Source organism: Caretta caretta, chromosome 5 (genome assembly GCF_965140235.1).
Source record: "Caretta caretta isolate rCarCar2 chromosome 5, rCarCar1.hap1, whole genome shotgun sequence".
Classification (NCBI taxonomy): domain Eukaryota; kingdom Metazoa; phylum Chordata; order Testudines; family Cheloniidae; genus Caretta; species Caretta caretta.
Genome location: NC_134210.1, coordinates 97611375 through 97625544, shown reverse-complemented (window position 1 = coordinate 97625544; position 14170 = coordinate 97611375). Strand labels below are relative to the sequence as shown.

At 38.8% G+C, this 14170-nt stretch overlaps 1 protein-coding gene across 2 annotated transcripts in view; it reads left to right on the top strand.

Moving 5' to 3' along the window:
- Nucleotides 1–14170, top strand: part of OSTF1 (osteoclast stimulating factor 1) — a 28243-nt gene that overhangs the window by 1434 nt on the left and 12639 nt on the right. For both annotated transcript variants that reach the window (XM_048851318.2, XM_048851317.2), the window contains exon 2: nt 13136–13182. In XM_048851318.2, coding sequence (XP_048707275.1) covers nt 13136–13182 — 47 coding nt within the window. The remainder of the gene's footprint in view (nt 1–13135; nt 13183–14170) is intronic.

The following is a 14170-nucleotide window of genomic DNA, read 5'->3' as shown; positions in this document are numbered from 1 at the left end:
CTCAGCCCTGGCACAAATTAAGCGCTGATTAGATCCTAAATCTAGTTTGCTGTTAAGTAGGGAATGGTCTATTTCCATTTTAAAAAAATGCTAACACTTTACTAGTTCTTGCATTTTCTAAAATAAGTGTGTGTGAAGGGATTGAGGGTTTTATATATATGCTACAGCTCTTTCTCCTTTTTAGACTTAAGTAAAATACTATTTTTAATTCAGTCATGTAATTTTCTTTAAAAAAGAGGGAGAAATTAACTATGCCAGTCTGTATGCTTGTGCAAAAGAAAGTTATCTGGTGACTTAAACTTCTTGATAGCATCTCTTTTAAAGAGAAACCAAAAGCTATACTACATGCTTGGTTTACTCAAGGAGATGCAGTTTAATTATAAACATACACATTTTGTGAAGGAATGCATATTTACCAATAGAATCATGGCTCCTTTAATGAGCCACCATCAGTTTTGGTTCTGTTAGAATTAATAACAAAATTGTCATTGGAATTTAGAAATCGCCATATTGGATCAGATTTATGGTGTATCTAGTCTAGTATCCTGTCAATTTCCAGGAATGTGCAAGAAATCCCACAGAAGACTGATGTGGGATAATCTGCCCCCATGAATGTCTTGTCCTAATCCTTAATAGATGGAGGGTAGTTAAGCCAAGAAACATGAGGTTTTCTATCCCTTCCAATAATCCTTTTAGCATTAACTGTCAAAACCTGGGATATTGCTATCTATACAAATGTCCAGGCCCTTTTTGATTTTTGTGAAATTATTGGCCTCAATGATATCCTGTGACAGTGAGTTCCAGCCTAACAGCTTTGTTTGAAAAAGTATTTCCTTTATCAGTTTTGACTTTGCTACTTCTCAATTTCATTGAATATCCCCTTCTACTTGTGTTTGGAGACCGGGAGAACAGAAGCTTTGCCTATTTATCTGAATGGAAGAAGGAAGGGCCTCTGAGCAGGAGATGATCCTTAACCCTTACACAAATTTAATCTAACTAAGCTCCTGAGTAAGGACTAATTTCCTGAATAATTTGCAGGATCTAGTCTTTAATGTAGTTGGAACATGTAACACATCCTTATTTAGATGTCACAAAGTTTGTTTGGAAAAACTAATTAACAGATTTTTAAATGATCAGAAAATTCTATATTAAGTGCTGTATTTTGGGGGAGAATATACTGTATTTTTAACAGATAAGAGGTTGAATCCCTATTTTAAGTGCAGAACTTAACTCTAAAGTAATTGTGGAGCTGTGACTGGTGCCTCTAATAGAATTACCACGTACCCACTAAAATATTTTTCATCTTCAATATCTTGGCCACTTGCTATATTTCTTGAAATACTTAAAGTACCCAGTTGATAGTGTTGACTAAATAGCCAGTTTTTAAAAGTAACTTCTTTGCATTTGACTGTTTAAAGTCACACAAGCAAAACCCCTTGTAGGACCTGAAAATGGACATTCCCCTATCAAATTATTGCCCCACAACGAACACACGCCACCCACTAGGTATAAAAATATTATTCATACCTTCATCACCTCTTGGCTGGACTGCAGAAATACAAATATACCTGGGCAGGCCGGCCAGCCCCAGCCAGTCTGGGTCAGGGTACAATGCCGGGAATGGCAGGAGAGGGTCTGGGGGCAGAACATGGGCAGGACCACGACAGGCTGTTTGGGGAGGCACAGCCTCCCCCAGCCTATGATACTCACCATCCATGGTCGACAGCTTTGTACATTTGGCACAGTGGAACTCAACGATAAGAATAAAGCTTGTCTGTGTGGGAGACAGAACTTTCTCTAAGACTTCTCCAAAATCAAGGAACAAAACTCCCCCAGGAAGTAAGGACCATTACAAACCTCAGTTGTTTCCATTCCAAGTGTAAGACCCATTTCTTTGACCTTGTCTTCTCTAATAACAAACACATAGCAACAGCTATATTTAAAGAAGAAATAAATAATAATTAAAAAAAAAAAAAAACCACAAGCAAGAACAGCACAAAAAGCCCTACCAAAACAAGAGACACCACTTTGGGGAGAGGAGGAGAGGACACATGTGACAGATGTATATTCACATTGCTTACTGTGCTATGGAAGGCAGTCAAATGTTGTGGTGATGAGCACAGTAAAAAATAGAAAATAAAAATCAGCTGAACATTAAATGCCAAGTTTCAGCCTGTGATGGATGTTCCCCTTCATTGCTGAATGCTAAGCCCCTTTGAAAATGAGGCTTTAAAAATGCTGATGGAACTATCACTGTTTGTCTTTCTGTAAAAGATTATAGCTGAGTGAAATTCAGAGGATTCCTAGTAGAGTTGACCCAGTTTTAAGACCCAAGTGTGAATGGGTGATCTTTATGTCTTTAATTAATTGTATTAATCTTCTAATTTACCAGACAGGTTAGTTAGAATTTGGTTTTTTAAAAAAGGTTTTTCAATGAGTTTGTAATCTGTAGACCTATTTGTACAGATAAATTATAAACTGGATTACCTCTCAGATACTTTTTAAAGGGATATTCAGAGAAGTTTTTTTAATTGACTGAACATTTCTAAACTTCTTAATTCTTGAGAGAATGCCTTGTGCAGACAGTTTTCACAGCAATAACTTGTCAGGCCATTTCAGGGAGAGGCTGTCAGTCTTTTTTTAAATGTATTAAGAAGCCATTTTTATATGAAGGCTATATTGTGCTTTTCATCTTGATAAGGCTACTTGTATTATAGATTCATAGATTCATAGATATTTAGGTCAGAAGGGACCATTATGATCATCTAGTCTGACCTCCTGCACAATGCAGGCCACAGAATTTCACCCACCACTCCCGCAAAAAACCTCACACCTATATCTGTGCTATTGAAGTCCTCAAATCGTAGTTTAAAGACTTCAAGGAGCAGAGAATCCTCCAGCAAGAGACCCGTGCCCCATGCTACAGAGGAAGGCGAAAAACCTCCAGGGCCTCTTCCAATCTGCCCTGGAGGAAAATTCCGTCCCGACCCAAATATGGCGATCGGCTAAACCCTGAGCATATGGGCAAGATTCATCAGCCAGATACTACAGAAAATTCTTTCCTGGGTAACTCAGATCCCACCCCATCTAATATCCCATCACAGGCCATTGGGCCTATTTACCATGAATATTTAATTACCAAAACCATGTTATCCCATCATACCATCTCCTCCATAAACTTATCAAGTTTAATCTTAAAGCCAGATAGATCTTTTGCCCCCACTGCTTCCCTTGGAAGGCTATTCCAAAACTTCACTCCTTTGATGGTTAGACTATAATACTATCGTTTTCCTATGAATCTTTGTTTTGTGGTTCTAAATGTTCCAAAAGGTACCCACTGTTACAAAGAAGTAGACATATAAAGCTATGAGGAGCACACCCAGTGGTATAATTTCCTTGGCAATGGGATACTCTGTAGGAGTTCTCCTTGGGGAGCACCTCCTGATGGTGGTTGGTCATACTGTGCTGGATTTTTCTTGTTCACAGCTGCTAGGTGTCCAGTCTGTAAAGCCAGGCAGGAATAAGGAGTAACAAGCCTAGCTACCTCTACTCTGGGCTGCTACTACATAAGTGAAGTAGATAAGAAAACAGGAGCTGTCTTCAGGTATTGCAACCACCAGCAGCAGAGGAATGTCCAGAAAAGCAGAGCAGAAAGAAGAGAGAGACCAGGTGGCAGAGAAGCATTTCTAGTAGTAGACAGAAAGTGAACAGATGGGAGGAAGAAATAGTTGATTGGCCTTTTTTTAAGAAAGAAAGAAAAAAAAATCACAATGAGGATATCTAAAAATACATAAGCACTCTCCTAATATCTGTTTTGCATACAAGCAACAACTGTAGTTGCCACAGGGATGTTATATGATTGCAAATTGGACGGGGGCTGAACGATGAGATAATCTATCAAGAATTGTACACATTAAGAAAAAAGTTTGAGAACTCTGGGAGGGGGCAAATGATGGTTACTTTAAAAAAGAATCCTAGCCAAATAAGTAAATATAATCTTAACATCTGAAAGTTTAGTATTGGACAACAGCTGTGTATGTTTAGTAATCCTGTCACATAATCTACTTACATGCCAAATGAAGTTACAAATCTGATGCTGCTTCCCTCCGTCCAATCACCTCCGACTTCATTTTCGGGCATCTGTGGTCTTTGTGAAATCATGACATGTTTCTCTGCTGATTAAGCAGAGAACCTGGTTCTTGGGTCAGTGGAAAAAGTCTTTCCTGGACTGCTGTATTTATTTTTTTTTATCCCCTGTGAAAACTGCTATCTCTACCCTGTATGTGCTAGGAAGCAAGAATAATACAATGTGCCCTATTCCTGATATATCTGTTCTTGGCAATTCAAATGAGGTGAATGGGAGTAAGATGAAAATTTCAGTTATTGTCAATAGTCAGTACTATGCAAGTTTTGGATCCTCCTTTTTCTTTCAGCAGTTCCATTCTATCCTCAAACCACATTGCCCTTTTTAGAGTTTTTTAACTTATTTAAATTTTTTGTGTTGAGGATGTTAATCCTATTTACAAACATTGCAAACCTGACAAAGTGAATTGCCATTGCCAGCTGTGCTCTTGGACTATGCTCTATGTCCAGTAATACTGTATTTCTGAATAAGAACAGTACAGACAGTCCTCGACTTTATAACGTTCAACTTACAACGAAAGGCACTTACAACGTTTCTGAATTGACCCCGATTCGATTATGACAATTGATTTCAACTTTATGATGCTTGGTCCCGCAATGGAGTGTATTGTGGTTCTGAGTTACGACGTTTCGACTTACGACGCAATTTTCAGGAACCAATTGTGTCGTAAGTCCGAGGACTGCCTGTACATAGATCTGTGGCAAACTTCTTGGAGTGTGCTGTTAACAGCTAAAAATGCATTACTTCTCCATCCTCTAGATTAAATAAGTTAGCCACATAGGTGTGCAGAGCACTTCACAGAGAAAAGAAAAGACCCTGCCCCAAGAACCTTACAGTTTAAAATGAGATATTGGATAGGGAATAGGGGTGGCAAGAGGAAAACTGAGCTATACAGGATAAGGTTATGCAGTCATTTGTGGTGTAACGTATGCATAGGGTTAGTTCCTATTTTTAACAACTTTTATAAGTGTTAATTGTTTTAATGCAGATACATGCAGCCACTAATAGATCTTCACACTTGCAAACAGGATTGTAAAATATCAGTAGTGAAACTGATAAGATTCTTGTTAATTTCATGGTTCAGAAAAGAAAAGCTGAAGAGGAGGCACTGAAGGGAACACTGCATTCATTCATACTTGGAAAGTCTTTGGAACCAGAGGAATTTTGTTGTTTTTATTTTTTAAACAAATGCTTACATTCTAGATTCACTGATAGTTTAGGTCCCCTTGGTAGCCAAAGAAAACTTTCTGCTAGTCAGACATGACTTAGAAAGTGGATTTAAGGAGCACTGAATTGCTGTGGGGTTTTTTTTTTTGTTTATTTGTTTAACACCCCCACACACCACCTTTATTATATTGAGCAGCTTACATTGGAAATACGAACTGATATTTCTGGCCCCAGTCTTGATAGTCATTGCACTTGGGTGGACTGCTGTGCAGAGCCCAGCTCCATGTAAGTGCAGTAGTCTGTTTGCATACCACAGATTGCAGGATCAAGACCTCTGTGAATAAATGAAGTTCCCAATATTAAACAGTGGGACACCTGAACTTCACTTGTAAAGTTATTTGCAAGTAAATTTTATGTTAAATAATTTTTCATACCTTTTCCTTGAAGATATCCCAATACAGTTTGTTTTTAAACAACTGTTAAACACTCTGGGCACCTACAATATTTGAGGTGCTGATTGATACAGTATTAGTGTAGCTAAGGTGCTCTAACTTACTCTCCATATAGGCCACCATTAGCAAACAGATTTGCATGACCTTCCATTTTGCAAGTTTATCTACATTTAATCAATCTCTTCAACAGAATACTCACCCAGACTTATGCATTCAGTGGGACTTCTTGCATTCATAACTCTTTGCAGCATCAGGATATTAAATATCCTGCATTAAATACTGTGCTGGATGCATTAGAAATACCTATGATAGACCTGTTTACCTTTTCTGGAGCTAACAAATTTATTTATCTAAAGTAGTTCCAATGAAAAAGCAGTTTATTTTTGTCAATTCTTAATCCTGAAACTTTAAAATCCACAAAGACATAGAACTATTTTGCATGAGTCTGGTGGTGATAAAAATGAGACAAGTGATACTCAAGATCACTGGATATAGAACAAGCAGGTTCTGTGTAAAATTCTCCAAATGGTCTTACCACTGCATCTTAATTCTGATTTGCAACATCAGGGGCTCGTTCACCTGCACATCTACCAATGTGATATGCCATCATTTGGCAGCAATGCCCCTCTGCTGTGTACATTGGCCAAACCGGAGAGTCTCTATGCAAAAGAATAAAAGGACAGGCTTGACAAAGCCCTGGCTGGGATGATTTAATTGGGGATCGGTCCTGCTTTGAGCAGGGGGTTGGACTAGATGACCTCCTGAGGTCCCTTTCAACCCTGATATTCTATGATTCTATGACACAAATCAGACATCAAGAATTATAACATTCAAAAACCAGTCACAGAACACTTCGACCTTCATGGACACTCAATTACAGACCTAATAGTGGCAATTCTTCAACAACAAAAAACCTTCAAAAACAGTCTCCAACGAGAAACTGCAGAACTGGAATTAATTTGCAAACTGGACACCATCAAATTAGGCCTGAATAAAGACTGGGAGTGGATGGGTCATTACACAGACTAAAGACTATTTCCCCATGCTAATTTTTTCCCCTACTGTTACTCACACCTTCTTGTCAACTGTTTGAAATGGGCCATCCTGATTACCATTACAAAAGTGATTTTTCCTCCTGCTGATAATAGCCCACTTTAATTGATTTGTTTCGTTAGAGTTGGTAAGGCAACCCCCATCTTTTCATGTTCTGTGTGTGTGTGTATACACACACACACGCTACTACTGTATTTTCCACTTCATGCATCTGATGAAGAGGGGTTTAGCCCATGAAAACCTATGCCCAAATAAATTTGTTAGTCTCTAAGGTGCCACAAGTACTCCTCGTTTTTTTTGCTGACATAGACTAACACGGCTACTACTCTGAAATCTGCTATACTAGTTCTGGACCTGAGAGAGTCATGAGTTCAAATTGAACCAAGTGGGAATATTAACAGTTTGTCTGCAGCAGGGTGGATAAAAATCAATGATTTAAAAAAAAATACATTTAAAAAATTTGGATTTTTTTTTAACTTAAATCTGATTTTTTGATAAAATGCTTTGAGGAAAAAACCTATCTAAAGATAGTTTTAATTAAAATGCATTATAGCTCAAAGATATCTCATCATGGTAGAGGGATTATAAATTCTAATTCTATAGCATGAGACAATATATTCATGTAATGTTTAAGAAAAATTTTGTAAATGAGTTCCAATAGTTCACCGATTAGAGACCCAATCTTATGGGGTTCCAGGGGCTTCTGTATAGATTATTTAGGTTAATCTTTCTATCTACCCAATGGGACTCAGTGCTCAGTCTAGAAGATACGATCAGAGATGCTTACTTTTGCAGTTCTCAAACTGGATTTGTGTCTCCAGAGATAACGTGTGTTAACAGCAAAAAATGTTTTTTAAAATAAATAAATAATAGAGGAGAAAAACAACAGACCTCAACCCTATTGTCCCTCTTCAAATTTGTGTACCCAGAGTCAATCCCTTACCTCTGTCTAAAAGTGCAAAGTTTGAAAAAGTTCAGTGAATATAAGATTGTTGGGGGCGGAATAGATCTGGACAAGGAGAAGAAGTCTGGAGATAAATGTGAGAAGGGAGGGACAGGCAGTAGAAACAAAAGTGAAACTGCTTGAGCGGCAGATTCCAGAAGTCTTGAGGTGTTTCTGAGTGTAGCCTTCATTGATTTGAGATTTACCATACCATTCTGTCACTAGGAGGAAAAACGTATTATGGCAGCAGGCTGTAAAAGAGACCCAGTTTGAGAATAAGAACCATTCAAGAAATATATGTTTGCTGATGATGTTTTAAAGAAAGTCACACCAGTGAACTGGTGGGAGTCACTTAAGCACTTGGATTCAGAGACTGTTGAAGTGATAATCTCACTTTTAACAGCAGTAGCTTCTTCTGCCGGTGTAGAAAGAATATTTTCTTCCTTTGGACTAATTCATTCCAAATTGAGAAATCGTTTGGGATCTGAAAAAGGAGGAAAGCTTGTTTTTCTTTTCCAGATTATGAACAAACAGGAAAATGAAGGTGAAGACAACTGAGTTAGCTGCAGAAGCCAGTGTTGACCTGGCTGACAGTCTATTTAATTTTGGGTTGTTTTTTTTTTTTTAATTCATTTAGCTATTTTAGTTAAACAATTTTAACAAAAACAAACCCTATTTTAAATAACATGAATGTTTAATACATTCAAAATTTCATATGCTTGTTTCGTTAAAATATTATATGTTTGCTGTTGAAGGAAAAAAAATCCAGAATACATAATATTGTTGTTTTAGTTATATAAAACAATTTAAATGTTTGTCTGGTAATGTTCTTCTAATACAGCATGGCAAGAAAATCCTCCAAATATTAATGATTAACCTGTTGAATTGGAGATAGTTCACCTCTCAATGACTTCATAAATATCTGCTTCAATTACCTTTGGTAAATGAAATAACCAATCATTCATTTTCTGATATTGCTGTAAAACAAATCTGAAAAGTTTTCAAAATAAATCACTTAACAAATGTATAGTGTGTACCTTCTAAAAATTGAAACCTACATCGATCTCTGAGTTGTGAAGAATATGTATTAAGGTTATAACAACGAACAAGAACGCACTTTTATGTAGAAATTCATGGTTAAATTGAGTCTTCCTGACTAGTGATTTAAATCATGATTTGATTTAAATCAAATCCACCCTGGTCTGCAGTGTTGATTAGGGACTCTGGAAAGAGCACTTAATTCTTTTCTCCTCACTTACCCATTGCCACAACCTTTTGTTTAGAGGCAAATCATTCTCCTGCCCAGTTACTTCCATTGCCATGGAAATACCTCACAAGTTGTTCCAAAATCCATGTCCCCAACTCATCAGGGAGTTCTGGGAGAAGGGACGTGCAGGAGCTACTGGATTTAGTGCTGTTCTGAGGCCTGTAAGATATTCCTTTCTTCCCTACCCTCAGCCCCATGAATATCTAGAGCATAATCCAATATTTATGCTGTGTGTTGGGGCTAGGATTTAGCCCTTATTACCCAAATCAATTCTAGGCACCTGCTCCCAGATTTTGAACTGTGCCCAGTGAAGCCTAATGGGTGGAAGGATGACGATGACTGTATGGCAACCTCAAAGCCCATGATTCTAGAGCCAGCCCAGAGTTAGTTTAGTCCATTAGAAAATTAAATAAGTCTGAGGGCATAGAGGTGCTGCATCAAATCTCCCTACACCAGGTTCTAAGATGGTGATTTATGACACTCAGGGTATCCCTTTAAGCTAGTTAAGATGGTTTTCTGGCTGTTTGGTGTTGGCACAGCAATGCAAAACAGTCACAGCAGTAGCCAGAATCTGGTCCCTGGTGTCCTGTTTTCCTGTGGGAGAATATGAATAATTCAATCAATGGGAACTGTTTGTATCCTACAACAGGAGAACTGGGCCCCTGAATTCTAATAGAAGAGTTGCATCAACTCACCCTGCCAAGTACCAGCTCCACTAAATATTAGTTTATTGCTTTATTTTAATGTTCATTTTCTAGAAAGAAGAAATAAACAGCTCCCCAAGCTAACTTGTGTTTCTTCTACTTCAGAAGCAAAACTTATTTTAACCAAATAGAGTTGAAAGCTTTCCCTCCCCTTCCTCTCCGGAAGTTCAGCCTCTCTCAGATGTCGAAATAAGTAGCTTCACACATAATGGATAATTTTTTTGAGGAGTGGAGCTGAAGAAGAGGAAGACAGGGAAAGCTTTAGTAGTGAGTGTAATAGAAGAGGGGATTGTTGCATGGTAGTATGTAAAAACTGCAGGCTGGTACAGAAGAGTTGGAATTGGGGGAAGGAAAGAACTGATTAGAAGAACCCTAGTGTGAGAAAACTGTAGCCTCTTGTCAGGAAAACACTAGGCACTTATTTGAAAACAGCCCTCCATTAGTACTGCTGCAATTAAAACAAATTGCAAGTTACTCAGAGGAAAAAAATGCTTTTTCTAATGTGATAATATTTTTCTTTTTAAATTACATTATAAAACACAAATAAAGTTGTGTACTCATCTTGCTTGTTTGTAACAGAACAGTCACAGCACTTCAAAATGCTGCTTCTAATTTGCCACTGCAAGCCCTTTAAGGATTTCATTTTTGCAAACTGTGTGTGTTGTTCATAGTTTTCAAACAAACCAGTTTCTTAGTTGGAAAGGAAGTCTTAGAAGTCTCTATGAGCATCATGTTTCTGTGCCTAATAGCATTTTATGGGAGCAGTAATCCAGAAAGGCCCAGAGAGAGCCAGGTTGGCCTTATGCGGTTCAGTTGTTTACTTTAACTTAAGTAGCAGAAGCAGGTCACTGATTAGAGAGCATCAGTAGTTAAACAAGTCATTTACATGTTCTATGATAGACTCACACTTTAAGGCCAGAGGGGACCCTCATGATCATGTAATCTGATCTCCTGCACATCACAGGCCATAGAACTGCACCTACCCACTCCTGTAATAGGCCCATAACCTCTGCCTGAGTTACTGAAGTCCTCAGAGCCTGATTTAAAGATGTCAAGTTCCAGAGAATCCACTATTTACTCTAGCTCAAACAAGCAAGTGACCTGTGCCTGAGATTGCAGAGGAAGGCGAACTCCCCCCGCAGGGTCTCTGCCAATCTTACCTGGGGAAAAATTCCTTCCTGACTCTAGATATGGCAAATTGGTTAGACCCTCAGCATGTCGGCAGAGGTGATACATGGGGGCGGGGGGGGGGGGCATGCAGGGTCAAGTGCCACCCAAGATTGGCCTGCTGGTGGAGGGGGAGCAGGGAAAAGGGTTCTGTCCTCCTGCTGTGCCTGCGCCCCCCCCCCACTTCCATCCCCCGGAACGCTCAGTCCCCGTCAGTCAGGTGCAGAGGGGGCAGGACCAGCCGCTTCTCACACCTTGCTGAGTTAAGTGCCCCTCTGTGAAGACACTTCTCAAAATAGTGGTCCTGTTGAAAAAGAACTTGGTCTGATGTACCTAATTGAAGAGTTTTGAACCTTTCATGTTTCTAAGCTCAGGAATGACTGTAGAGAACTTGTGTGAGTGTGAGAGTTCTCACTTTGCTGATCAAGTCCCATATTACTTTCTTCTTCAAATTTTTAAAGTTTTGGTGCAGCTAAGGGGTCAAGTTATGTATTGGAAAAAAAGTCATATCCTGAAGTGCCTATATGCATCTGGTAACTCAAAGCTTTTAGAGTTTATTCATGAAGATATACCATTTAAATATAATTCTATGAAAGACTGTGCTACAGAAATGTCTTTCCCTGGAGGTTACTCCTGTGTAGGCTTTTAAAAACAGGAGTTCAGTAAGTATATGCTTCCGGATAGCTCTTGGTGAGAGCCTGGGTGTTGTACACAAAAAGGTCAATCCAGAACTGTGGAGCTTACTGCCAGATGAAATAAGAATGACCCTCAGTCTCACCACTTTCACAGCTAAATACCTATCTCCATCAGCCTCCTTGAACACATCACTGCATGCCTAACATATTTAAAACAAAAAAACCTCACAACTTTAAAAACCCCTTTAAGTTTGCTTCCTTCTAACAGGACTGGAAGAGAAAGCAATATCTATCCTTCCTTACAGAAGCTGAGGGGGCATGTGGGTAATGCATCTAAGAAAATAGTTTAACTCTTCCCATTTGACTTCTGGTTTAAAGATCTGCTTTTGAAAAATGCTATTTAAGCACACAGTTTATTTTACAGTGCCAGACCTCAACTTTAAGTTCATGGATGCCTGTGAGGATGAGCAACATAGAATGTGGTTCCCAGTTATACAACACCATGATGCACCATATTCTGGGTGCAAATTGGTCTGATTCACCATAAGAAACATTACAATTTTTAGGAACTAGAAATACTATGTGGAAGGACTAATGATTGAAACTTCAAGCACTTAAAACTAAGCACTGCAGAATTGTCTGTGTAAGATGTTTTTTCAGCAAATTCTATAGGTTTCAACGGTTCTTTGAACAGCTGATAAGTTACCCTCTCTTATAATTTATTTGGTCCTTCTTTGTTTTCCTAAAAGTAATGCAGTGGAGGATATTTCATGTCTGTATAGAAGCTTGTTCTGCAGTTTTTATGTATTTAGATTTTTGATACTCTGCAGTAAGAGCAGCCATGCCAGCTAGTGGGTGGCTTTGACAGTTTTAAAACTATTTAAAACAAACAATCCTAATGTAGAATAAAATTTTAATTTAAATTTCCAAACAGAAGCCCTACCTGAATCTCCCCTACTCATCTGGTGGATAGGGGAAAGATGTAGTAGTGTGCACATGCGAAAAAACAAACAAACAAAAAAACTCATTACTGGACTTAAGGGGACTCCTGAAGGAAAAAAACTGATACAACTGACTGCGTAAATCCCATTTATATAGTCTGCTTGAAAAATGCTACAGTCAAAGACCATCATGTTAGGCACTTAATTCCTCTGTGCCTTCCTCGGTGCTTTAAGGCCTGATCCAACCACCACTGGAGTCCGTAGAAAGATTCCCATTGATTTCAATGGGCTTTGATCAGACTCAGAACCTGGTTTTGTGGAACTCCGTTGAAGTCAATGGCAAAACTCCAGTTGACTGTAATGGTGCAGGATGAGGGCCCCATGTCCTTCCACAGAAGGCAGGTTCTCTTTAGCTGACAGACTGGCTGTTGACATGAAAGCCATACTATGGAGTAGAGCCTTAGTGGGACTTTAGAGTTAATAGATACAAAACAACACATAAGGGGCTGTTTATTTTAAATTAACCATAATACGACTGGGGGAGGAAGTGCAGCTTTGACTTTTTTGAGCTAGATTTGTAATGCTGATGATATATTCTGCCCTAAGGAAGAGAGAACTATCCCCATTCCTCTGTCGTTAATGCTTTTTCTTCTTCTTTTTAGGACAGGTCAAAGTGTTCAGGGCCCTGTATACATTTGAACCCAGAACTGTAAGTACTTAAGTTTTCATATCACTCATAGAACAAAGTGATCTAATTGTGTGGGCTAATGCATCAGGACTGTAAAAAAAGCGTAAATAGCCTTGTTACGCTGCTATATAAATAAAAACTAAATGATTGGTTTAACAGAGCTATAACTAGTTTCCAACACTAAACAAGAATTCACTGTCCATTTCTTTCTCAAGCTCAGATTCCTCTACATGCAACTTCTATTAGGTAATGCTGTGAGCTCTGGTGTGTTCTTTGTACCATATGTCCACAATAGAGGATTAGCAGATTCTGAGACTGGGCTCACTTACTTTTTCCTCCTCCCAAAGGCAGCATAAAATTCAGCAGGACAGAGGGGGTGGATGGACTGGGATGCAAATCAAACATGGGGGTTAGTGAGCATTTGTGTAGCCCACTGGTGTTTACAACAAAACCAGCACACCTTTTCCCATGAATGCTGACCCTCTGCCCCTCCATCGAGGTTGCAGGTTTGAGGGGCTACTAGTTTGTGCTCCTTGTCTATCCCCATTTAATTAGGTTAATTGGATTGGTAGCTGAGAAACATAAACCAAACCTCCCCTTAAAAGTTTGCTATTTAGTACTCGTGCTGAATAAGCACATCTTCTGAGTAGCCTTTGCCAGAAGGGCTACTGTGGAGTCCTACCAAGAACTTAAGGTGCCTTTCCCTGGCAGAATCCCCAGGATAAGAAGAGTATTTTCAGAAAGGGTTACATTACAATCAGTAAGGGGGCAGTACAGGAGTTAGTTGTCTTTTTGAAGTCTGCCTCCTTTAGAGTAGGTGTAAGGGTGTTAACGAGGCAAATAGGAGTGCAATTCACTGCCAAAAACCTGACAGAATTAAAGTTCATTCACAGTGCCTTGTACCCTTCCAGAATGTTAAGTGTGGTTATACTCACGCCTCCGAAAACTAGGAAATAGAGTTACAGGTTAGCAATTTTCAAAACAACTGAAGCATAAGTATGGATTTTAA